The sequence below is a fragment of the Lepus europaeus genome, chromosome 9, assembly GCF_033115175.1.
Source record: "Lepus europaeus isolate LE1 chromosome 9, mLepTim1.pri, whole genome shotgun sequence".
Lineage (NCBI taxonomy): Eukaryota > Metazoa > Chordata > Mammalia > Lagomorpha > Leporidae > Lepus > Lepus europaeus.
In genome coordinates, this window is record NC_084835.1 from 62,625,999 (window position 1) to 62,652,426 (window position 26,428).

Sequence of the window (26,428 nt, forward strand, 5' to 3'; positions counted from 1 at the left end):
TTCCAAAATCAGATCTAACTGCTTATGGGACCAGCAGTGCTATCATACTTCAGAAATGCTGCCACAATTATCTATCCTTGCACTCCCCCAAAGAATCACACTGGTATGTCCTAATAAATTTACATGAGCCTTTAAAAAATTCACATGATCTTGCCATTCCCAGGTTAGAATACAGCTTGACACAGTGAAGGCTCACTGTGTAATTGAAGGATATTTAGCATGGAGATGTCAGCCTACAGGAAGACTGCAAAATGAGGGCCAGTTCTATTCCCTGAAGATTCACAAGTTATCCGGGAGGAAGAAGGAGTTGTCCAGCTTCAGAAACTTGCTGTTTCTCATTTATTTCAGGCACATTTTGCATCACTTCCATTGTGTTCTGTCACTATTCAATCTGCCACTCGATGTTTTCCCTTCTGAATGGTTTATTAGAAGCTCTGCAGAATGTTTCTAAATGTTACCATCACAACCAATGGCACTTTGAGAGTATGGTGAGCCGGCGCCGTGGCTCAACAGGCTAATCCTCCGCCTTGCGGCGCCGGCACACCGGGTTCTAGTCCCGGTCGGGGCACCGATCCTGTCCCGGTTGCCCCTCTTCCAGGCCAGCTCTCTGCTGTGGCCAGGGAGTGCAGTGGAGGATGGCCCAAGGGCTTGGGCCCTGCACCCCATGGGAGACCAGGAGAAGCACCTGGCTCCTGCCATCGGAACAGCGCGGTGCGCCGGCCGCAGCGCACTACCGCGGCGGCCATTAGAGGGTGAACCAACGGCAAAAAGGAAGACCTTTCTCTCTGTCTCTCTCTCTCTCTCTCTCACTGTCCACTCTGCCTGTCAAAAAAAAATAAAAAAAATAAAAAAAATAAAAAAATAAAATAAAAAAAAAAAAGAGAGTATGGTGACAGCTTACCTGAATCAGTCTTCCCAAATGCCAGCTTTAGTGAGGTTCTTTTATTTTCTGAAACTTTTTTTAAAAATCCCTACCCTCCCACACAAATACACAAATATTAGCAACTTGCTGTTTTAAGTGTTGGTGGGGCCACCTCGCTTGTCAGTCTTAGCAGTGCTGCGGCTACCCTGTGGCAGGCTGATCCCTGCTGATCCACCACTCCCACAGCACCTTCCCATGGAAAGCAGCCATGTAGAGAAAGTTACTGGTTCCACAAGCAGTTGTTTTGCACAGCGGCATGAAGAAGGGTTTTACATGCAAGATCATTTACATTGAGAAACACTCACCAAATCGTTAGAAGTATGGGATTCCCCTTCATGTCGTCAGAAGGGAAGGGCTTAATTCACCACAGGCCATGTTCCATCTGATCTCAGCAACTTGAGGCTCTACTAGCAGGTTCTCACCACATGCTTATCCACGTGGAAAAGTAAAAGGCCCTAGGAAATTGTCATTTCCCACTGAAGTGAGAAAACCTTACACCCATTTCCTCCATCACCCCTTGGTTGTTACTTGACATAATGCTTTCAAAGTGATTACTAAGAAATAGTCACTTAGTAGTCACACTAGTATTCATAAAAATGCCAATATCAAATTCTGCATCTTTTGATATATTCCTATCAACAGGAAACACCATCCAATGAATTATCCCAGGATAAATTTTTTTAAAGATTTATTTATGTAGCTGAGAGGCAGAGTTACAGACAGAGAGATGGAGAGACAGAGAGAGAGGTCTTCTATCTGCTGGTCCACTCGCCCAATGGCTGCAATAGCTGGAGCTGGGCGGATCCAAAGCCAGGAGCCAGGAGCTTCTTCTGGATCTCCCACACGAGTGCAGGGGCCCAAGCACTCGGGCCATCTGCTAGGATAAATCTTACCACCTCTCATCATACCTCATTTCTACTTCTCTTAAGCATGGTCTGATAAACGTGGTAGCTATGAGCCAATCTTCTGTGCTTTTTAAGACTGGACATGAAACAGACCATTACTTCTACAAGAAATTACGACTGCATAAAATTAGCATGTGAAACTAATGTATGCTGTAAATACAATAGGATCATAAACTTAATTATTCTGAGCTCTAATTTCTCCTGGCTTGTTTTTAGAAGTGCAAAGAGTGCATTTCTCAATCTGTGCTTTCTAAGAGCAAGCCATTGGCCTCGTCCTGAGCATTTTCTTCCTTTTTTATTTTTTAAGATTTATTTTATTTATTTGAAAGAAAGAATTACAGAGAGAGGTAGAGCCAGAGAGAGAGAGAGGTCTTCCATTCTATTGGTTCGCTCCCCAAATAACCACAACAGCCAAAGCTGAGCCGATGAAGCCAGGAGCCAGGAGCCAGAACCTTCTTCCAGGTCTCCCACGTGGGTACAGGGGCCCAAGAACTTGGGTCATCTTCCACTGCTTCCCTAGGCCATAAGAGAGAGCTGGATCGGAAAAGGACCAGCTGGGACTCGAACCAGAGCCCATATGGGATGCCAGCACTGCAGGCAACAATTTTACCTGCTGTGCCACAGCGCCAGCCCCATCCTGGGCATTTTCCTGGACATCATGAGGCCCAGGGCTGTGAAGCACTCTGCGGTGGTTCCTCTCACTTCATACTTCCAAGTGGAATTCTGATTGGAGGGTGTGGATGTCATGTGGCAGAGAAAGTTCTGACTCCTATTCCAGCATGTCACCAGGAAGCAACACTTGGCTGTAACCACAGCCTGGTGGACTTGGGAAGTCAGGTCGGCAGTGCAAAGGAACCTACTGACTGAAAGAAGAGAAGGGCCTGCTCAAGCCAGGCCATCGGGAATGAGACACTCGGCCTGGGTGCAAAGAGGCCACGCAGGCCCTGCTCAGGAGCAGGGAACGTGTCCATGGGCTGGACATCTGCAAAGAGCAGGTTGAGATGCAACGGGCTGTGGCTGACCCCATTCCTTCATTATCCCTTTGCTTCATAATTTGTTTTTAGCTTATTCCAGGTGCTTGTTCCTGCCATTTTAAACATTTGGTTTGGGATTTTTTATTTCTTTTTTTCCAACACACACATACACACATACCACAGGAACACTGAAACCATTAAAATCCTTCTGTTGCTTGAATGTTGATGAATTGGAAAAGGTCATATATATTATCTGTACATATTGGCATTAAGTGATATTTATACTAAAAGAGAAAGACCAGACAGAATCGCTTGTTTGCATGCTGGAACCCAGGATCTGCCAAGACCTGACTCCTGTAACAAAAAGTATGGCATTTTTGCATGTTTTATAAAGATCCAGAACAAATCCATTTTCTTAAAAGCTGGTGTAATATGCTGATGTTTTTTTCTAATTTTTAAAGAAAACAGTGAAGTCCATGAAATACTGAGAACACTACGTTCTTTTGCCAAAGGAAGATGAGGCTTTATTGTATTCTCTGTTCTGCGTGTGTATTTTCCAGTCTCTGAGCCTGCTGTGCTCCCTGTAATCAGCAGAAGGTGAGAGCAGGCCAAGGAACCGAGAGGACACTAAGAGGCAGTGGTGGGAAGGTGGCCAGTGCCACGCTGCGGGGGGCAGACAGTCGTCTGTGTGCACGGAGGAAATCCTGGAAAACGGGCAGGTGGGGCTCATTAGAGGCTCAGCAGCAGGGCACTTGGCATGGGTCCAGACACCTGGGCATGCCCAGGGTGCTGTCCCCTCTGGTCTCAGAGTGCCTCTGGCTTCTCCACAAGGCAGAGGAAATCCTGGGAAAAAAACACAGAACTCCTACAAGAGGGAAACAGCACGGAAGCTGCCTCCTCATTGTATTCTTGCAAAAGAAGTCCAAACACTTCTGTGTTCTCAACAAAAGAAAGAACCAGGGGCAGAAGGTGTGATAAAGTGCCGAAGAGGAGGTGCTTGCTGTTCATTCCTTGTGTGCTGCTGGCTTCTCCAAGGAACCACGTTCCAGTGGGAAGAGCCGTGTGAGGGAAGAGGCAGCACCTGAGCATGTGTGAACAGGTGGCTCCAAAGACACACAGAGAAGCCACTCGGACCTCGGAGCACCCCCACGCACCCCCGCGCAGCCCCGCGCAGGCTCACTTCCCTGGTTCTGCCCATGAGCACGTCAGCACTGCCATGAGGGGAGCCCTTGGCATGTGTGCTGAGCTCCCTGCCAGGGGAGGAGATGCTTTTGTGCCAGGGATGAGGAGGCTGAGCAGCAGCCCTGCGTTCCCAAGGCAGCAAAGCTGAGGCCTCGTCATTCGCAAGGCTCTTGGGGCTCCTTAGCTCAAGGCTCCGGGTCCCAGGCACAATCCCTGGGAACCTGTTGGTTTTGATATGAACTTGACAATACTTTCAAGGCCTTACCTGGAGATTTGGATAGCAAGTGTTACAACAGAGGCACTCCTTCTCCAGGAAGAGTGAATGGGCCACTCCCCATCCCCAAAGTGTCACTTCTGCCCTAACCTTCAGCCAGGAGTGTCAGGCAGTGATGAAAGAACCCACCGTTGAAGGATTGAAGGAAAGGGATATGTGCCCATGTGTTTTCCAGTCTCATAGCTCACTGTGCTCCGTGTGTGGGAGCCCCAGTATGACAGGTTCTGGAGTCTGCACTCCAGCCCTGACCTGGCCTGCTAGAGAGATGTCAGTTGACTTTGTGTCTCTGACATCACTGCATTGTCTATAAAAAATATTAATACCACTGCCCCTCCTGAAGTCCCGTGGGATAAATAAAACCACATAAGAGAGGTCCAGGAAACTATTGTTCCCTGGGTCCCAGCCCTCCCAGAGGCAAGCTGTGTAAAGATGTTGAGGGTTAGAATTTCTCTTCATTCACTTGCTCCTCCAAGCTTCAGCCCTGCTGGAGCGGAGAGATGGGTTGGGTGGTGTAGACTCACACACAGACCTGCTTGGAGTTTTGCAAAAGTGGCGATCTGCCCTACCCTAGACCTGGGCACCCGGACCCTGCCCTGATCTCTCAGGCTTTGCTTCCCAATCCATCTGCTTTCATTCCAGTGCTGCCATGCCCAGTTGGAATTAAAGGTCAGTTAGACCATTGCTTCATGCAATGGAACATTTTCCCTGTGTCATACAGATGCACCGAGTGGTGGGGCTTTCATGTTTGTGAGTGCCAACCCCACCCAGCTTGTTCCTCCTCTAGCCACACGTGTAGCAGAGGGGTCGGAAGGTGACAGGTAGGAGGCCTGCTTTGAGAAGAGAACAGCTCCAGTTCTCTGGTCAAGCGGATGCTTGAATTCATTCAACTGTGGTCGCCCCATTGCAAGTGAAGGAAGAAGACATTGAAGCCTTGCAGAGGATGCAGAAGTACATGCTGGTGCTGGAGTTGTAGTAGTCAAGCAGGAGGAGTTAATTAATAATGTTCCAAGCTGTGTGAAGCAGATAATAAACTGAAAGGTCACCCTTTAGCCATCCAACAACAGGCTGCACTGAAGTCTTCCTTTTTTTTTCTTTGGGATGAATAACATATCAAAAGTTGGAAGAGTTTTTTCTGCATTTTTGATAAAATGAAATCAAGGGATGGCTGCATCTCAAATATCAGAGGAGCAAGTGAGATGTCATATCACAAACAAGCCCCAGCCTTTGCAGGCATGAGTATACTTGGCAAACGAGCCAGCGCAGGATGGAAACTCATTGTTTTCCCTGACACAGGCCAAGTTCGCATTTGCCACTGCATTAGTTGTCTCTGCGGTAAACTTCTCAGATGGTTCAATAGCCACATCGTAATTAAGCACCTGTACTGGGCTGCACCATGTGTCAGATCTGTGCCCCACCACCACGCTCTGAGGGAGAGGCCCCCAGGGGTCTGAAGAAAGTGATGGCCCTTGAAAGTCACCGGAAGCAGGCTTCATCCTCAGGGCAGGGTGAGGAAGAGAGACAGGTGTGCAGGGGCAAGAAGACGCCAGTGTGATAAAGTGTGGAGACCACTGAGGAAACCTAGCAGCCAGAGGCCCAAGCCAAGGAAAGCGTGGCTGGCTGTGCCGGCAGGAAGGCCAGGGACCCGCACAGCCATCCCACAGGCTTCCCAGGGCAGGAGGCAGGTGCATGGTCTTCATCCCTGCTCACACCTCCCAGGAGCTTGCAGGAAGAGGGCAAAGGCTCAGGCCCAGGAGGAGGGCAGGCCTGAGCAGAGGGCCATGCCCTGGGCTTTCACTCCTCTCTGAAGGAGGGCATGAGACTGGGCTGGCCAAGTCATCCAGTGAGCCCTAAAGCCAGGCAGCTGGGGCCTCCAAGGAGTGGGACTGCACCGTGGTGACTGGGGAGGAGGCTTAGAAGTGGCTACAGGGGTCTGGAAACGCCCACACCCTCATTCCCTGGTTTCTTCTCATCGACACCCAAGAAGAGCAGCTGGGTTGCCACAAACTGCTTTGGTATTTAGTGATTTGGGGTGGGCAGCAACACTTTTAGCGAGAGTGGCTGTAGATCCGAATGTTTCCTAACCTAGTTTTGAGTCACTCTTAGCTTTTGTAGAAAATGAAAAAGTCCTGCTTTCCTAGCTCATGTCTCCATTCAGTCACTTGTGCGTCCACTCCACAGGTAACGGTTGAGGATCTACTGTGTGCCAGCCACGTACGGCACTCAGAGTCTCACAGCTAATGAACTGTGGGACCTAGACAAGAACTCAAGTATTCTGAATACAGACAGGCTTGTCCACTCTTGTAGACTGGCCGTGACCTCGCGAGGGTTTTCATGTCTTCTACCATTCTTGGTGTTGCTGGGCTACAGGGAACTCCAGCCCTGTTGTCCTTCGTTCAGCAGGAATAGATACTTGATCTGTCCACCTGGTCTCTTCCCACACCAGGGCAGATCTCGAGAGAGGCAGCACACAGCACCCTTCTGGACCTGGACTGTCCAACAGAAATAGAATGCTGGCCACATGCATAGTTTGAAGTATTGTAGCAGCCACATTTCAAATAAAACAAAACAAATATAGTCAATTCAACAGCATGTTTTATTTAACCCAATATCATTCTAGTGTGCGAATTACAATTTAAATATTACATAGATATTTTACATCATTTTTAAACATTAAGTCCTATTATAACATATCTCAATTTGTACTCTCCACATTTCAAGTGCTCCACAACCACACGTGGTTCATGGCCACCACACTGGACAATAAACAGATATAGAATATCCAAAGTTCTTTATTCAACTTCCGATTCTCTTGATAGTCCTCTGGGCAGTCCTGGAACCATCTCTGATTTAATCTCTCACATTTGTATAAAACCGGTCTGGAAGAGACAACTTGTAATGAGGGAACACTAACAGCTGTGGCTATCACGCACTCTGGAGACACCAGTGGACCCATTTTAAATATTAAAGGCTTGAAGAAATAGGACATAGTGTGGCGGACAAGCCACAGCACGTGGTGCTCCGTGGTATGCTGTGGCATGTCACAAACAGCATGTGCAGAGGGCTTCTGTGCCCACACAGGCAGAGACAGTTGTCTTGCCACTCAAGATTGGACTTCTTTTGTTTTGGTTTTCTCTTGTATGTGGAAGAACAGAGGAGATAAAGAAATGGACATGAAGAGGGGTGGAGGGGCCAGGGCTGTGGCATAGTGGGTAAGCCGCTTCCTGTGTGCTGGCATCCCATATGGGCGCTGATTTGAGTCCTAGCTGCTCCACTTCCCATCCTGCTCTCTACTATAGCCCAGGAAAGCAGTAGAAGATGGCCCAAGTCCTTGAGCCCCTGCACCCTTGTGGGAGATACGGAAGAAGCTCCTGGCTCCTGGCTTTGGATTGGTATAGCTCCGGCCGTTTCGGCCATCTGGGGAGTGAAGCAGCTGATGGAAGACCTCTCTGACTCTGTCTCTCTGCCTCTGCCTCTCTGTAACTCTGTCTTTCAAATAAATAAATCTTTAAAAAAAAAAAAAAGAGGGGTGGAGCAGACTCAGAAGCATCAAGAGATGTTGATGTAGCCCAAGAATGAGGGCTCCAGGCAAACTGGGTTCACAGACCCTGAAAATAGGTGACCCAGGAAGAAGACAGCATTTTCAAGTGAGAAGCCATTTCTGCACATTTCCTAGCTTCTCCAGCAGAAGTCACTAGGGGAGCACAGTGCCCGGGACAGAGCGGCTCCGAAGTGAGTGATGGCTGAGCTGATGGAATCAGTCGGCGATCCTCCCCATTACACAGTGGGCGAGAACAATCCCGTGATTGGATTTGGAGACCAACTGCGATTTCCCTTCTTTATGTCCTCCTCTTTGGAGCAGGGAACGCGGTAGCATCGCTACCCCTTTCATTGAAGAGGTTACGTGTGAAATGGGTCTCCGTTTTTAGTGGGATTAAAAATAACTCTAGGGCCGTCCTGCAGACTCCGGTTTACCATTTATGACTCACTTGCTTCAGCTTTGTTGTGTGAGGCTTTTGTGAAGAAACAGACAGATTTTTTAAAGAACATTTCCATAAAGGTTTTTTTTTTTCTTCTGTGGGGGTAGAGCAGGAGTGGGAAGGACGAGTGAGAGGGACAGAGAAGAAACCAGGGACCTACTTTCATGTTATTTTCAGACAAATTAAAATCCTTTCGTTTCTAAGTACGTATTTAAAAAAACAATCTATGCAACTGGGAAGCAGCCAGCACTGCTCAGCACATCACAAGCCTGGAAGAGTGGCCACTCACCGCTGGCCGGGCTGCCCGGCTCCCTGGGTTCTTTTAAGAAGATGGGCCTGCCTCCAGCTGGCTGTTTCTGACTTGCAATGAGGACTCCTGAGGGAGTCCGCCGGGTCCCCACGTGCTATCGACTGGACTGCTCTGCATGGGAGGTCCTGATGGGACTCCCAGGGCAAGTCCTCCAGCACTACATCCTGGGGAGCGACACAGAGCTGGACGCCCGTGGCCTTGGGAAGTTCAGAGCATTCCAAGCCTCACTGCACCTTGAACGAGTCATTAAGCACTTCATTGTATGTGTTCTTACAGGCCTCGAGAGAAGTGGTAGCAAGAAAATCTTACAGGCAAACAGTTGCACACGTGGTTAAACCACTAAGGTGACAAGTGCTGCGTACTCTGTTTTCTGAAAGGGGGAGGTGTCTGAAATGTACTTATTGTCACTCACACATGGGTGTTAGAGGCAAAGCCAGGATTAGATACGCGTTCCATTTTCTGGTACAAAAGGACATTTTGATTAATTAATATGTTCAAACCTCCAGTCGGCGCACTGCTGTTGCTGGCTGAATTTCCCTGGCTGACTTTTCAGGGAGCTAGGTCAGAGACACCACAGTGTAACCAGGGAGCCTCCCCTGGCCCTGGGCTGTGTCAGATGGGAGCGGGGCCAGGATGCCAGCCAGGTACATGCCAGTGACCCCTCCTGCCCTCTGCATGGGCAATGTGCTTTTCCAATCCAGAAGTCCCCGCTTACCCAGCATACACCAAGGCAGAATGATCTGATCCTCTGGATCTGATGAGGATGGCTTCTGACGATACTGCACACCTTCCTCACCAGCTTAGGTCATTTAGTTTATTAACAGTGACTCAGTGAGTATCTGCTAGGACAGGAACTGTGATGGATCTGGTAAAATGTGGAAATCAGTGTGTTCACAACTTTGGAAATTTTATGCAAATTTTAAATAGATATTTTCAAAAGTCTAATTTTATGCACAACATTTAAAATCATGCAAATCACCACAAACTTTAAAAGTCTCTCATGAGCCATGTACTCTCCAAGCTTGCAGACCGAGTGCATTTTGGCCCTATGAGCCAGTTGCCACACATGGGCCCCAGATTGCCTGCAGAGCACAAGTCCCGCCCTGTGGAGCTGAGACTTTCCCTGGGGCTTACGCAAAGGGTTCTGCTGAGCACTGTGCTGTCACCACGGGACCACATGGGTGTGAAACCTGGGCCTGACCCGCAAGGTCCAGAGTCTCAATCTGGATGCCAGTGTTCCCAGGTTTTAGTCACAGCAAGCCACACTGGCTTTGGAAATTCTGTATGTCCTCGTATTCGCTGTTGTTCCAACTTGAAGACACCTTTGCATCTTACAACAGGGTTCTAATTGTTGTTATTTATGTAACCAGGAGCTGTTCTATGATAACAGTGAGGGATCATATAATCATGACACCCCATTTCAGACTTGAGAAACCTTGGGCCATGACGTGAGCAGATCAGCTTCAGAACCAGGCTCTCTGGAGTCAACCCAGCCCTGCCCCCTTCTCCGCCACAGCAGCTCTGTGGCTGCCACCCAGCACTCATTCTGCTAGAACTGGCTGTCCCACAACCTTAAAGGATAAAAATGGCAAGACAAGAAACAGTCTTGTTACTATTGGGAGAATTGGTCTTGTGTTACCTTACATTCATTCAGGGCAACTTCCCTTTATAAAATGTCGGTCCTGGCCTCAAGGAGTTTGCAGAGGGAGTTCAGAACAGTGAGTGAGGCTGTCATACCATGAACATCTCTGCCTCACTGATAACTCTATTCCTGTCATAGAGATGACAAACTGGCTGTGCCCAACTTCCTGCTCACAGACCTGCTCCCTCACCTAACTTGTATCTTTTTGAGTAGCAACAAACTCAACTTTCCATGATATAAAATTGGTGTGGTAAAAATGTCACCCATGAGGCTGGTGTTGTGGCACAGCAGGTAATACTTCCACTTGTGATGCCAGCATCCCTTATAGGTGTGGGTTGGTGTCCTAGCTTCCCACCTTCTAATCCAGCTCCCTGTGAATGGCAGCAGAAGATGACCCAAGTGTCAGGGGCCTTGCCACCCACGCGGGATACCCAGATGAAGCTCCTGGCTCCTGGCTTCGGCCTGGCCCTCTGCTGGCTGTTAGGCCATCTGGGGAGTGAGTCAGTGGATGGAAGCTCACTGTGTATGCGGGTGTGTGTTCCTCTGTCTCTGTAACTCTTTCAAAATAATTTTTTTTAAAAAAGTCACTGTGTTCAGCATGTAACTGATTGTGGCAAGCCATTCTCAGAATTTGGGTTTGCAGACAAATAGGGCCCTTAGACCAATGAGGATTACTGACCCCAGGTCAGCGATCCACAGCCCAGCGAGTGGCCACAGGTCTGCCTCCACCACCTGTGGCTCTTACCCACAGCTCTCAGGGGTGGTCCAGCCTTCACAAAATCTAGATTACACACCCCTTCACAAAAAAATGATTTGACTTAATAGGGATGCAGTTGACTGTATCTGAAAGCCACAGATATCAAACCGGCCTGAGTTCAAGTGTATAGCATGAAGCTAGAGCTCCCTACCTCTAGTTGTAACCAAAAGACCATCCTGAAGGTCTTGAACTAACTAGAGTCACCCTCGGCCATCTTCCAGGACCCATGACCAGCCTTGGCAGTGACAAGCAATGGATCAAGAAAACCCCACGCTGCTGGGGATCTGCTGGTCACACATTAGGTCTGTTCCTAAGAGTTTTGCTACATACTCAGATCAGACAATTCTCCAAGATTATGGTGTGGGAAATGTTCTTGCTTGGGAGCACACAGGCACCTTGTTGCTGTTGTTACATTTTAAATGGGCAGCCTTTATTTGTAAATCACAGGACTCTGATCTCCAACACTCGACATCCTTGTACTCCCAAAATAAAACCTTGTGTCTTTCCAGAGTTCTGTGCCTGTATTTTGGAAGCTATGCATGACTGATTTACCCCAGGCCTGGGTTTGAGATACATACACATAAACGTGTATGTATTTTTTTCAAGTCCATGCTATGCCAGCAAAAACAACTAGTTGACGGATGCAGCAGTTTTTTTCCAGAATCAAGCTGGGCTTTGACCCCTGTCTTAATCCCTGAGCGTGCATGGCTTTAACTCTTGGCTTCCCAGGAGAGCCCTCTGAGGTCTCTTGGCAGGTGCAGCTGCCAGCCAGCCCTGGGTTTCCTGGGCTTTGTTTCCTATGTGCTCCTCGTCCGACCTGACAACTCCATGGAAGAAAATTCACATTTGTCGGCACACTGATTTTTCGATGTGAGCTCTCCTTTGAGAAGCCGCAGCTTTACATACTGTTGGCTGAACTACAGGGAGAGATAACCTATTTACATACTAAAAAGGTCAGCGTTGGACATTCGGCAGTTAGAGATGAATCTGCTGCCGGGTGTAACTGGAGCATAAGGATTGGTGAGAAGCTGGCAATTTTGCTGTCTTTATCTGCGTAGGCAGCAAGCATTGGTAAATATGAGGATGTCTGTTCTGATCTGTGACATTGGCATTGTGCAGACAAGCCCGATGATGGACAGGCTCACTCACTGTTCAGAGACTTGCTGTCTGGTGTGTGGCTAAGGGACCACGTCTGCCTCATCTACTAAAAACTGCAATTAATTTCAGGTGGCAACGTTTCAATAATAACTTTTCAGACTCGGCTCGCAAAACACAAACCACCCTAATAGACTTTGTATTATGTGTCTGCTGCTCACTCAGTCTCGCGTTTGCATTAGGAAAGGTTGATTTCCAGAGGACTGGAAGCATTTCCTTTTGTGATCTTTCTTTTCAAAGTCTCTTTAAATATCAGCAGTTTTATTTTTGCTAATGTGTGTTGAAAGTATCTTAAAAGATGTCATTATAAAACCATTTGTTTTCTCTGCAGTCTCTGTAATGTTGTTGCTTCTTATCCTCCGTTTGTAGATTCAAAGCAACATAATTAGGGAGTTGAGATCCGTTCTGCATCTTAAGTGTCGGGAAGTAACCTAAGAGCTAAGTCACTTTGGAAGGTGGAAAGTCAGTGCAGAGGCCGTTGATAGTGTGAGTTCGAAATGCATCCTGACCCCAGCGAAGTCCTACCCCTTAGTAAGAGCAGCCGGTCTTGGGCGAGCAAGCTGCCGTTGTCCTTTGTGCCTGAGGACCATGGTACATCCAGAGCTTTGCAGAGAAAAGAGGGCGCCCTACGTAAGGCTGCCTGTGCCAGGGAAGGCTCGCCTCAGCCATGACTGCTTTCCAGATGTCCCTGGCTGCCACACGAGTTCACGCCAGCCAGGTGAGGGCAGCCTGTCTTGATGGGGATCCAGAGTAGCAGCTGATGTCTCCCTTGGGGCCCCTGAGCTGCACTTCCTGGTCCGTATCACTCAGGGGATTTACAAAGCCAGCTGTGGACCTGGCCTGTTCTCTCTTCAGAGATGTATGCGGCAGCTTCCAGGAAGACATGGTTCTTTGTGTGCATGCACAGCCCAGATGGCTCAGTGTGTCAGGCTGCTTAATTTCACATTCTGCGTGGTCTTTGATTCCTCTGACTCCTGATTCAAGGAGAGAGAAGCCAGGGGCAGTGACAAGCCAGTCCTCGCTGCCCATCAGACAGTATCTCAGGGAGAATATTTGAACTGGCTTAGCGAACAGCCCCAGTCTTGTGGGCCTTAGCTGCTATTGGTTTTTTATGAGCATGTTTTAAAATAGATCAGTGGTGTAGGCTGTGCTCCGGGACCCCTCTGGCTATAGCCCTGCAGGAGCAGAGGACTAGGGCTGTGACTCTGCCTGCACCTCACCTACGCTGACCCGGGGGCCTCTGTCACGAGGCTGGCCTGGCTGCCGGCTGATTCACAGAGCCCATGCTCACTCCACTCCTCTTTTGCAGAGTACTCAGCCGAGCAGACACAGCAGGCGCTTCACCAATCGGTCTTCATGTCTTCCATGTCGGCCCACCCTTTCCGGGACCTTCCCCTGGGCAGGGAGCAGCACTGCAAGCTGCTTCCAGGCGTGGCGGACATCCAGGCCAGCCAAGTGGCCAGCTGGACAGTGGACGAGGTGAGCAGAGCCGCCCTGGGGCCCTGGGATGGGACGTGCTGCTGCTGAGGTTCTGTAGCCAGGCCTGGGAGAATGCCCTTGTTTCTTAGGGGTGGCATCCACCGTGTTATGTTTACAGTCTTAGCTGGAGGGAGAAGTATGCCATGATTCTGTAGAAGTGAAGAAAGCCCGTAGGGAATGCCCACTTGGTCCAGCACCTCCTCTCCTGCAGCACCACCTGTACCCCGGCACCACCTGCTCAGGAGAATGGAAGCAGAGAGCCCTAAGCCTCCAGTCCCACAAGGACAAGTGTAGAAGCATCTTGGGCCTGCACCTCACAGCGTCCTCTCAGGAAACGAGCGCCCACTCCAGATGTGGTGTCTCCAAAGCAGGCCCCTGCTGCCCGCAGAGCCAAGGTCAGCCTCGGGCTGATGTTAAACATGTGTTTGCTTACAGCGATGTACAGAGGGCATTGGTTCAGGTTTTAATGTAAATGTGCCTTGCAGTATTGGTTTCTAATAAGGATCTGTTAAGTCCCATTGCTTACTAGAATGCTGTAGAGATTCTTCATGCTTAAAGCAATTTCCTTTTAATGAATATATTGCACTTTTTTAAAAAAGATATTGTTTTCACTAGTCAGGTATTAGATAATTTTTTTTTCAATCAAGGAAAATTCTGTCACTCTGAGGACAAGATGACAGCTGGAGCTGAAGTTAAATTAGGCCCAGAATGTCCGCCGAGCACTTAACTGCAGTCACCTTCACTTAGGCCTGGTTTAAGACTTGGTTGCCAGTCGTGGGCCAGAGAGCAGGCAGGGCTGGCAGCCATACAGACCTTGGAGTCTGGAGCCAGCGTGTCCCCGCCTCCTTCCCATACTCCTCTCACAATGGGCCTGAGGTTCCCTATGTCCTACATGCCCCCACTGTGGAGCAGAACGGGCCTGACACTGTTTTCCCAGCATGCCTTGCTCTCCCTTCCCCTTCCTTGACGGGCCCAGATGGTCGTGGAACAGAGTAGGCTGAACTCGCCAGACGCTGGCTGGGTGTCTGGAGAGATGACCGACGCATGAACCTGCTCCTGAACGTGTATTTTGAGTCTGCTCCCGGCTTATGGATTTGTTCAAGTTTACAAAGTAAGCAGCAGATGCAGGACCAAGTCCACTGAATTAAAACCTGCTATGTCTGTAATCAGATCATGGTGGTTTCGCCCTTGAAGTGGCACTGCATGGAACAGGGAGTGCAGTTGAGAACTAAGTGGTAAGTCCTTCATTCTTGACTTTCTAGCCACTTGTCTGAAGTTCTGCCTGCTTGGAAGTGAGACTGGCGGAGGCTCCTCTTCTCTTACTGCTCCTCACTGTCCTGCAGAGTGATAGCATGGAAACAGCTGCCCAGACTCCAACCCCAGCTCTGCTCTCACCTCACCTTGCAGTGGGCTGGAAGAGAGAGCTTCAGAGCCTCTACGGCCCAGTGATTACCGAGCAATTGAGTCCTGACAGTGGGAGAATATGGAAGGGCGCTGCCCGACTTAAAACCGGCCCTGGCTTCCAGTAACATTCTCACCACACACTCTGTCCACAACTATCTTTCCACTCTGATCCTCCACTCCCGCCCACCTCCATGCCACCCCCAGCCACTGCCCACCATGCCACCACCGCCCACTTCCACTGCCACCACCAGCCCACAGCTAAGTGCTCACCGCCACCTCCAGCAGAGCCAAGGGTCACCTCTCTCCCTGTACCTCTCTCACCTGTCTGACTCCTGGCCAGAGGAGAGACCTCATTTCACTCACTTGGTGTAGTCACTTGGGAGCCTGTCACTATTCCTGGCTTTAGTAAATGCCCAGCCAATGTTTGTTGAGTGAGTGTTGAATAACAAGGGAATCGATCATGAGCTGAATTTGGAAGCAGAAGTGGCGCATGTCTAAGCGGAGAGCAGAAGGGGAGACATTGCAGTTAAAAGGGAAACGGGAGGCTGCATGGACATGGCTGGAACCATGCCCTGGACGGCAGATCCCTGGGTCCTTTGCTAACATGAGTGATGCTGACCGACTGAGCTAATAGAGTGAAGGTAAGACAGATACTCCTGTTATGCCCATTGTACAGATAGGGAAATTGAGATGCCCAGAGACTAAATGACTTGCTTAAGACTATACGAGCCAGCCCTTACGTTCATTGCTTCCCCATCATGCACACGGCAGATCTGGGACAAGGAAGACAGGCCAGGTGTGAAAGGCCTCGAGGCTGGGCAGAGTGGGCATGGTGCTGGGTGGGCAGCAGGAGCCATAGAGGGTTCTTGTGCAGGTCAGTTGGTGAAGGGGGCTTTACAGGGACGTGAGAACAGCAAAGGGCAGTGAAAAGAAGCCAAGGAGGGAGATGCCCAGGAAATCACCAACGTGCACCTGGCCTGGAAGCGTCAGGGCCAGGACTGGGCGCTGCTGTGAGAAGAACCTGCATCCAGCAGACATTTTAAGGTCAGCAGCAGCACAGGTGGAGAAGACGGAAGGGTGAAATGAGCCTGGTGTGGTTCCGTCTAAACTAGCAGCGCTACACGGTCTGCTGTGTGATGAGCACGAGAGTGAGTGGGAGTTCATCTGAAGGAGTAGGAAACCGTGTGGCCCTAGGTCTGAAACTCTGGGGTAAGGACCCAGCATAGGGGTGGAGGCCAACCTGCAGAATTTATTATGGGGTATGTAGTGAGAGTGTCGATGGTCAGTGGGCAGGAACAAGGGACAGATGCCACTGAAGGGGACAGCCCTGAGGGCGTGGGCTCCAGAAGCTTTGTCCAGCGCGTGCACGTGTTCATGGCCAGCACACTCGTTACCTTCTCCAGTCCCATCACTAAAAAGAGCAGAGGAGGAGCAGCTGGCTCCTGTCTGATGAGTTCTGAGTCGTCCTTGAAGAAAAGCAGGAGCGAGAGGCTAATGATGATTAAAGGGGGTTGCTGGTTCAAGTCTAGTCTCACTGGGACACCAAGGGCCTCAGGAGGAAGGCCCAAGAGAAGGAAACTGGATGCTTTCCAAGACTGGTGGAAAGCTGAGGTCCCACTTCCTAAGCTCTCTGGGACACGTTCACACGAATCTCAGCATTTTACAGCTGGAAGAGGCCCGAGAGCACTGACAGATTTTTTTCAGAACGGCTATTGGAGACGCCAAGTGCCTTGCACTCCTGCTGGCGATGCCTCCTGAAGCTTCTGTAACCATGACTTCCATCTGGAAAGCATCCCAGAGACCAAGTTCATTATTCCCCAATGCTGAACATGCCCTGAAGGATGAGGAGCTTGCTCTAAATTTCCTTCTGTATCCTGCCCCACTACCCATGTTTCCATCACCAAACAGGTCTAGGGGAATGATGGGCTGGAAATGGGGACTTTGTGACTCTTGTGCTGTAGCCTTGATTGATGGGAAGGCAGCTCCGAGGAGGGCATCCATGTAGGGAGCATCCAGTGAACACCAACCGATAGCAGTGTGAGACCACTGTGGCTGCCTGGGAGGAGTGAGGGTTTGAAAAGGCGAATCGGGGCTGAGCAGGGGCTGTGGGGGTGCCTTGTGCCTGATGGGTGCCCGGCATTTGGAGGGGACCTGGGTAGCAGGGGCAGGGTGTGTTGAAATGAGCTCAGGCGTGAGTGCTAAGCCTCTCAGCAAGACATAATGAAGAGTGGTGGTGGCAGAGATGGAGTAAAAGCACATCTCTTTGTCCCCAGTCCTGGCTTGGGAGGAAGACTCCACTCTGCGCCTGCTACCTGTGAAGAGAGGCCAGCGCAGGTCCTTTGTAACAGGCCCTAGAGCACAGAGCGGGCTTTGAACTCCTTTGCTCCTGGGGCTGTTTCTCCCCAAGTGGTGATTTTGAAAGCATGCCTGAGTTGTGAAGCCAGTTTCATACTTACAAAATGAAAGGCGAGAAAGATGAGAGTAGGTGCTGGGTCATAACTGTTACTGTTTTGTGAAGCTTTGGTTAGCCGTGGAGAGGGGTGCGTGCGAGGGTACTTCCAAAAGTTTGTGAAAAATGGACTTGAAAGATAAGGATTTTTTCATGCAAAAATTTTGAAATCCAATGCATAGATTTTTTTTTATAATATGCATTTTCCCTGAACTCTCTGAAGACCCCTCATGTTTCTTATTCTGGGTCATGAAAAAAATACCCTGTATGGGAGTCCAGGCTTTGGAGAATAGGAAATAAAATATCTGATAACATTTACATCTTCATAGGCAAGCATCCTGTGCAAAGTAGGTGTTTTACAAGTGTTGAGTGAGAGTGAGGGAGTGAATGGGTAAGTCTTCCTGCAGGTGTGTGTCCAAGCACACAGGTGCAGGGTACCACCTGTCAGGTGCACATGTACCACCACAGGGATGACTCAGTCATGCTGGATGCACATGGAGATGCTTTTATTTCCTATTTTCACAAACATTGTTTACAGCACCCCATGTAAATTGCCTGAGCCTCAATCAAGAGCACCCTAAACATTCCATAACTGTAAAAGATGGCAGTCACTTTAAAAGTCTTTACACAGGAGGGAGTCTTTTGAAAAATTCAGAGTACTGCTAACTAAGCATAACTGCCGTGTACCATTGAGCCCTTAAAAAAAAGCAAGCAAATTAGCTCTGTGGCTCCAACACGAGAGCTGGGCTAGAAGCACTGTCCCTAGTGGACCGTTAGCCCGGCCAGTCAGGCACACATCCCCAGGCTCAGCAAGAGAGGACACCACCACGCAGGAAGATTTAAGAGCAGCAGCCCCGCAGAAGAACACAAGGCCTGCTGAGCTCCAGGGTGGAAGCTAGGGAAAGTAGGTCACGGGGGACGTGATTGGGCAAAGTGACGGGCTCCTCTGTAGAGAGCCTGGGCAAGGTCTCCCTTCTTAGTTGTCCCTGACTGCTGATGTTGCATACCTGGATCCAGTGTCCTTCCAGAACAAAGCAAGGCTTTAGTCATAGGCGCTCCCTCCAGAGAGTGCAGGAAATGGCGGCAGTGCCAGCCCCCACCACAGAGGTGGGGGTGGGGGTGGGGGTATGGACTGGGGTTGCTGTGAGCCAAGACCAAGGCCCGGACTTCCCACCGGGCTCTAACAGGACACTCAGTTGTTACCTTGCAAAAGCAGAATCATACCACAACCTGCTATTGTTGGGTGGAGGACAAATGGGTGGTCATTTCCTCTCTCACAGAGCTTGCTCCCATCTGAATAGCTGTCCATAGTTTACCATGAACTTGAGAGGGAAAGGAAAAGTCTTTTAAGGGGGGAATGAAGGGGAAACGTTGTGATGTGAGTCTATGGTGTATTAAAACTCACCACTGTACATGTGGAAAACTAATAGCAGTACTGGCTTTCTACTAAAACTTAGAAATTGTTCTTAGGGGCAATTGAATACCATCTAATAATCCTGAATCCAGGTCTTTGGATATTTTTCAGTTATTAGAATACTGCCTCATTAGATTTCATGAAACTTGTTCTTTACTTTGGAAAACAAAGAATAGAATGGGAATCGCTTTCCCGAGAGGCAGAGGATTTGAGGTGAGTGGCAAAGTAGAGGAGCCAGAGCTCCCCACCATCTGCAGATAGCAGCAGGCTGGCGAGGCAGGCGGGAGGCACGAGCACCAGGCTGGTGTTGAACAAGGCCACCTTCTCAGCAGCACTTGCTCTGTGCTGTTGACACTGTGATTCAACACATTGTTTATTCCCATTAAAAAAATCCAATTTACCTCTGACATGGACAGTGATTTCCTGGCTAACAAAACGAAGGCAGGAGGATGTGGGCCTTTTTTCGTGTGTTTGCCCAGAAAAGGACAGTTTAACATATGCAAACCATCGGAGCAACTCGCCACACTTTCCTTGCAAGCAGAAGCCCTTTGAACAAGTATTTCAAATCTCCGACCAACCACTTCTCTCCATCGGTGGGCCTCACCTCACACTAGCATGGCTTCCCCACAGCAGCTGCTGATGGAGGAACCAAGTGTGGGTCTTTGGCTAATTTCTGGGCCCCTGTTTCTAACCCTGTTTTTTTCCTCCTGTGACAGTCAGTTTATCTTCCTGTAGAAGGCGATTTTCCCCCTGGGAACATTCGGAAACATCTGGACACATGTTTGGATGTCATGGCTGGGAGGGGCACATTGCTACAGCCTATACACACCAAGTGAGTGGAAGCCAGGGACACTGTTAAACGCACCACAATGCACAGGACAGCCCCCACTGCACAGCATTGGCTGGCCCAGTGTCAGGAGCACTGAGGTGGAGAAGCTGTGCTCGCAGGCCTGTGGCCCAGACTCAGCTTCCATCCCTTTCACTCCCACACCCAGTCTGTCCCCAGAACCTCAGGATTTCACCTGAGCAGCGCCTGCTGCCTGGGTTGTTTGCTCAGCCCGTGCAGAGCATCCAGGCCCTCGGCGCCTCCCCCTGCCCCGATGCTTCCCAGATGGCACTGCCCACTGGAGGCGCCAGCACGGATCCTCTGGACACTGCTGGATCATCACCCCAGCCTTCTCGAGCGCCGCTGTCCTTGGCCCTCAGTGCACATTAGTGTCAGCTGGGGAGCTCTAAAAATAACTGCCTAGTACTTGGACCCATTCCAGCAGGACTCATTTGTAACCTCAGTGGCATGAGGCCTGCACCCCAGTCAGTTTCAGTGCTCTGCAGGTGATTCCACTGTGTGGCCATGGCAGAGAACCCAGCGCTCCCTGCCACCTGCTGATGGAAGTACAACCCCCCAGTGAGAAACCAGAGCTGCCCCTGCCTTGCCTGCCACTCCCTCCTGCTGCTCAGCTCCAGCCACGCTGCACTCTGCTTCTGGGCTTGCTCCTGAGGTTCTCCTGCCTTCTCTACCCATCCACCCAGGGACCAACACTTTCATGGTGACTTCCCTGAGTCCCCCCCGACATACAGGCTGTCCCTATCACCTTTATACTTCTCTTAAGAATGCTGGTGCACTTGACCTTGTCTTATAGTGAAGAATGAACTTTCCCGAATGCACCAGGCACCATCTGTCCCCCTGCACTAATCAGACAGTCAGCTCACTAACTTTCAGGCCCCACCTGCTCACAGGTGCAACCCTCCCAGCACCTAGCACGAGGCATCCCACAAAGCCAGAGGAGCAACCTGGGGAAAGACGAAGCCATCCACTTGTCACTGTCCCGGGCATGAGACACTCTGGAAGCCCCGCTTCAGCCACCGTCAGGGCTTCTGTCACCTGCACTGTCACCTACCCTAGTTGTGCCATCTCTGCAGCTTGACGGGAGACCTTCCATAGCTCTCACCAGCTACCTGCAACTACTAAACGTGTTCTGTGCATCCTGTTCACCCAGAAAAATCACCTTCACTCAGCAAGCAGACTCGGCCTCCTCTGCTTCTGAACTGCCAGGGTCTGCTTTGAACCCACTCATAATGTGAAAGCCGAGGCCAGTGGGAGCACCCACACGAGTCCCGGGAGCTCCCAGGGATTGGAGATGTCACTGCATGACAGCATGACGGCTGATACGGGAGGGCATTTAAAAACCCTTATCATCCTGCACTCTGGAAGGAAGACTATAAAACAACTGATGATAAAATGCAATGGCAGCACCAGAGATGAGTAAAAGCAGACGTAACACACTGATGGCTTCTAGAAAGAAGATACTGAGAACTCGCCTCCTTCACACAGACTGAATATTGTAGAGCTGTGAGACCGTGGGGCAAATCCAGGGTGCACACAGGTGTCAGGGTGCTCCTCTGGCTCTAACTGCTCTGTAACCAGGAATCCATGCACCTGGTGGCCGCTCCTGCACTGCTACTCGTGGCCGGGTTTGGAGGGAGCAGGTGCTTGCGGAGATGTTTGATGGCAGAACAGGCTGACTCCAGGTCCTGGGCTGTGTAGCTCTCTCAAGGACCTTCCTGTGGGACCTGAGGGAGGAAGAGGGCAGGTATACACAATGCAGGTGGCACCTAAGACTGCAATTGCCTGTGCTTCCCCGGTGCCTCTCAGCCCATGCTGCCACTGCACCTGACCTGGCCGGAAGCAGCCAGAACCCAGCTGCCCTTTCAGTTTGTTGGGAGTCTGCACTGTATCACATTGGCTCAGTCAGCTTCACACAAGCACCTGCTTATAATACCCAGTGGCTTCCTGAGCCAACAGCCAGGTCTTTATGAGAACTCTCTTACCAAGAGGAATTTGGGGGGATATGGGAGTTAAAGAAGGTGGGGGAAAAGTGAGAATGGGAGATCGAATTGAAGAGGTTGTCTAGAACTTGAGGTTTGGATTTAACCTGAGTTCCAGATCCACCTTGCTACTTACTGACTGTGGGTGAATGGGGGTCACCAGCATTCAGCTCCATCCTCATCTGTAGGAGGACCCACTCCAGTTAGATTTACTGAGTTCTTGTGGTTAGCCAGACACCAAGTAAGGAGCTGGGAACTCAGAGAGGACCTTGACTGGGGCCTGCTGCAAGGAAGCTGACCTCTTGCTGCCCCTTGGCCATCCTGTCTGTAAATGCTGCACAAGGCCACCACCCCCCCTCCAATCCCTCTCAGGGTGCACCAGAAGGTCCGATGAGAGAAGCTTCCCTAATGCCAGAGCCCCGTGCAGATAGAGGCCATCATTGGCACTACCATACCCATGACCCTGGGTAGGCCCAGTGACAAGGGGACAGAAAAGATACGAGTAGGTTTCATTTCTGAGCTGTGAGTTGGAAAATGCTGATGTGACCTGATAGTTGCTATTTAATCCCAAACATGGGAGGGATGTGGCGTGTGTCTTCCTCAAATGTTGGACCTGGTATTACCGCAGGTGCCTGTTGTAAATGAGGCCTTTCATCTTGCTGTGCAGGTGGCTGAGTTTGTACAGTCTCTCCTGGGCTGTGAAGAACAGGCCAAGTGCTTCAGGAAAGAGGTGAGAACTGTGAACGTTATATGTGTCTCTGCACTTCTAGGCCCCCAGCAGTGCTCTGCATCCATTGACAGATGTGCAGATCAGCTTGGGGAGGCAAGAGAAGAGCCAGCAGGGAAAGAGCCAGCAATGCAGGTGGGACAGCAGGACAGCCCCCATCTTGGGTTCTCTTATACCCAGCTCTACTGTCACATGGCTCTGTGGCACCCAGCTCATATGTCATGCTTTGCAAACACACTATTCAGGGGAATAGTAAATAAACAAGAGGATTTGTCTTCCTCCATATTCTGTTCCTGTAACTGAATACCACAGCCTGGGCAACTATAAAGAATAGAGGCTTACTCTGTTCATGGTACTGGAGGCTACAAGGTTCAGGGTCAAAGGGTGGCATTTGGTGAGCTCCTTCTTGCTTGTGGGGACTGCAGGGATCTGAGGAGGTACAGGGCATCACATGGATGAGAGGAGTGCTTCCAAGAGATGGGACCACCCTGACTTTGGTAACAAATCCACCTACAAGATAACCTGTTAACCATTAACTGGTGGATGAGTCAATGCATTCGTGAGGATAGAGCCATTATGGCCTCATCTTCTGCATCCACATTTTAAAACATTTTAAAATGGAGATTAAACTTCAACAGCAGTTTTTCTGGTGACATTCTAACCCTAGCAGTAATGAACTAATACCCGCAGGTGTCCTGAAGCCTCTGCATGGTGGCATTAAGCCTGACTGAGGGCGGGAGGGATCCTCCCTGGGACTGCACTGGGGAGCAGAGGGGATTGGTCTACTCCCAAGTGAGGGCAGGATCATAAGCCTATTCCTGCCCTGCACCTGCTCTATGGGGGATGCAGACAAACCACAAAATCTTCCTTTGGGGTTGCTGCTTCTTGCCTGACAATATGCTGAACTGCTTAGCGTTTTGTCCAGGAATTAGTATCCATGACAAGGGCCTCAGAAGAGGCTGGACCTGCTACAGAATTATAATGTAAATAGTAATGCTCCTGATGTTTACCTGGACTTGCCATGGGCTAGGTGCTGTGCTGAGATGTGCTTAGATTGAAGGCATAGAGCTTTGATCATCACCAAACTCCACGGTGGCGGTTCACACCCTGGGGACCTAAGCTCTGAGCTCTGGAAGGTCAGGCATACTGAGGAAAGGACAGCCAGGATCCAGCGCATTGCCGCCTGGTTCCAGAGCCCCAGTCAGTGCTCTAGAACTCTGCATGAGAATGGACCTTTTGATATTCTAGGAAGCAGCAAGTGCCTCTCCCTCTCTAGAGTTCAGAGCAGGCAGGGTTCAGAGCAAGTCCTCTTGGGGCTTTGAGTCCTGGATCCCTGAGCCCCACAGGAGCACAGCACAAGGCCCAGGCGCTATCAGTCTGGGCAGCTGCCAAGGGAACGTAATGTTCCCCTGCTTCTGCCTGGGCATGGCCGGCTTGGCTGTGGTGGCCCAGCCCCATACACAAAGTCCCCTTTGGGCATTAGAGAAGGGTCAGGGTATGGAAGTAGAGACATTCTCTCTCCTCTGCCCTGGTAAGGTGTGCCATTGTCCAGAGGGATGAGTCTTCCTTAATACACAGGAAGCTTTCTAAAGCTGTTTGAAATGTTATAATTCTCATACATCACCCAGGGGTTTCCTGCCCTCATAAGCATCACCATCAGTGAGATCATCTAGGGGTGTGTGCAGGCAATGTTAAATATTTGTGAAGATTTATTTATGTATTTATATGAAAGACAGAGTTACAGAGAGGCAGAGGTAGAGAGAAAGAGAGAGGTCTTCTATGTGATGGTTCATTCCTCAGATGGCCACAATGGCTGGAGCTGTCCAGATCCAGAGCCAAGAGCCAGAAGCTTCTTCCAGGTCTCCTAATGCATGCAGGAACCCAAGGAGTTGAGCCATCTTCTATTGCTTTCCCAGTCTATAGCAGAGATCTGGCTAGGAAGTAGAGCAGCTGGGACTCGAACCAGCACCCGCATGGGATGTGGGCACTGCAGGCGGCAGCTTTGCCTGCTACGCCACTGTTAAACTTGCAAAGGTTTAGAACCCTGGTTCAGGAAGGGTGTTACCATGGAAATCTCATTCCTACTTTCGTGGTTCAGGAACAGTAAATGAACAAGATTCTGGATCCAGGAATCTTCTGAGCCAGGCTGTGTATAAATAAGTCACATTGGTGTAAGGACCCCCAAAAAGTCCCACAAATCAAAACCTGAGTCACTGAGGCCTGCAGAAGCTGGACAAGCAGTCGGTGTGGTGGCCAGGGCCGTCTATTACTGGGGAAAGCCACAGTTCAGACTGTAGTATGTTTTTGACTTTAAAACTACGGAATTGTCAGGACTGATGTTGTGGCGCAGCAGGTTAAGCCACCACCTGCAACGCCAGCATCACATGTGGGCACCAGTTCAAGCCCCAGCTGCTCTACTTCTGATCCAGCTCCCAGTACTTGGGAAAGCAGCTGAAGATGGCCCAAGTGTTTGGCCCCCTGACACCCACGTGGGAGACCCAGAAAGAAACTCCTGGCTCCCAGTTTCCACTCAGCCCAACCCCAGCCACTGTGGCCATTTGGTGGGGGGGGTGAACTAGCAGATAGAAGATATCTCTCTGTATATATCTCTCCCCCCTCTCTCTGTAACTCTGCCTTTCAAATAAATAAATAAATCTTTTAAAATGTAATTGTCAAGGCCGGCGCCGCAGCTCAACAGGCTAATCCTCTGCCTTGCGGCGCCAGCACACCGGGTTCTAGTCCCGGTCGGGGCACCGATCCTGTCCCAGTTGCCCCTCTTCCAGGCCAGCTCTCTGCTGTGGCCATGGAGTGCAGTGGAGGATGGCCCAAGTGCTTGGGCCCTGCACCCCATGGGAGACCAGGAGAAGCACCTGGCTCCTGCCATCGGATCAGCGCGGTGCGCCGGTCGTAGCGCCTGTCAAAAAAATATGTAATTGTCAAATAAAAACTGAATATATTCAAACTATCCAACATGATAGTTTAATGTGTGTGTGTGTATAGTGAAGTGATTACCACAGTCAAATTAATTAGCACATCCATCACTATCCTTGCTGTACATTAGACACCAAAACTTGTTCATCTGAATCCAGAAATCATTCTGAACTAGTGTAAAAATATAAAAATATATTTTCTCTTTTTAAAAGGTTTATTATTTTTTATTTATTTGAAAGGCATAGTTAGAGAGAGAGAGAGAAGGAGAGACAGAGGGAGAGATCTTTCATCTGCTGGTTCATTCCCCAAATGGCCACAATAGCCGGAGCTAGGCTGGTCCAAAACCAGGATCCAGGAGCTTCTTCTGTGTATCCCATGAGGTGTAAGGGGTCAAGCACTTAGGCCATCCTCTACTGCATTCCCAGTCGCATAAGCAGGGAGCTAGATGGGATGTGGAGCAGTGGGGCTCGAACTGGTGCCCATATGAGATATTGGCACTGCAGGCAGTAGCTTAATCTACTACACCATAGTGCTGGCCCCTTAAAATACTTTTAAAAAATTAATAAAGAAAGCATTTGTTCTGTGTACATTTCTGCTTATGTTACTTCAGAATTTTTTTCATATAGGAAAGTTAAAAGGAGAAAATAAACATCAGCCACTATTCTACCATCCAAAGATAACTTCAGTTTATCATTTGGTGTGAAGACTTCAAATATTTTACATATGTAGATGTGTTCATGTGGCCATGCATATTTAATTTTACAGATTAAATATGACATCTCTCTATATCATCGTATCTTATTTTGTTGCTTAACAGTTCATGAAAATTTTCCCAGATCATTAAATGTTTCACTGGGACATGAATTTGGATGACTGTGGTATCCCATCCTGTGATTATATCATAATTTATTTACTTCTGCTGTTATTGGAGCCCTGGGCTGCTGTCAGTATCCGCTTGTCATAAATAATACTGGGGAATACACATTGCAATTATTCTCTTGGGAAAAATTCCTGGAGATTTGCTTGCTGTCATTTTTAAAGCTCTCAATACAAATTGAGGTCAAGATTTTAAAAACATCACAACCAAAATGTAGCCTGGG

At 49.6% G+C, this 26,428-nt stretch overlaps 1 protein-coding gene across 1 annotated transcript in view; it reads left to right on the forward strand.

Moving 5' to 3' along the window:
• L3MBTL4 (L3MBTL histone methyl-lysine binding protein 4) overlaps positions 1–26,428 on the forward strand; it is a 395,862-nt gene that overhangs the window by 369,061 nt on the left and 373 nt on the right. The window contains exons 15-16 of the mRNA XM_062199981.1: positions 13,408–13,577; positions 22,338–22,400. Of these exons, the coding sequence (XP_062055965.1) occupies positions 13,408–13,577; positions 22,338–22,400 (233 nt within the window). The remainder of the gene's footprint in view (positions 1–13,407; positions 13,578–22,337; positions 22,401–26,428) is intronic.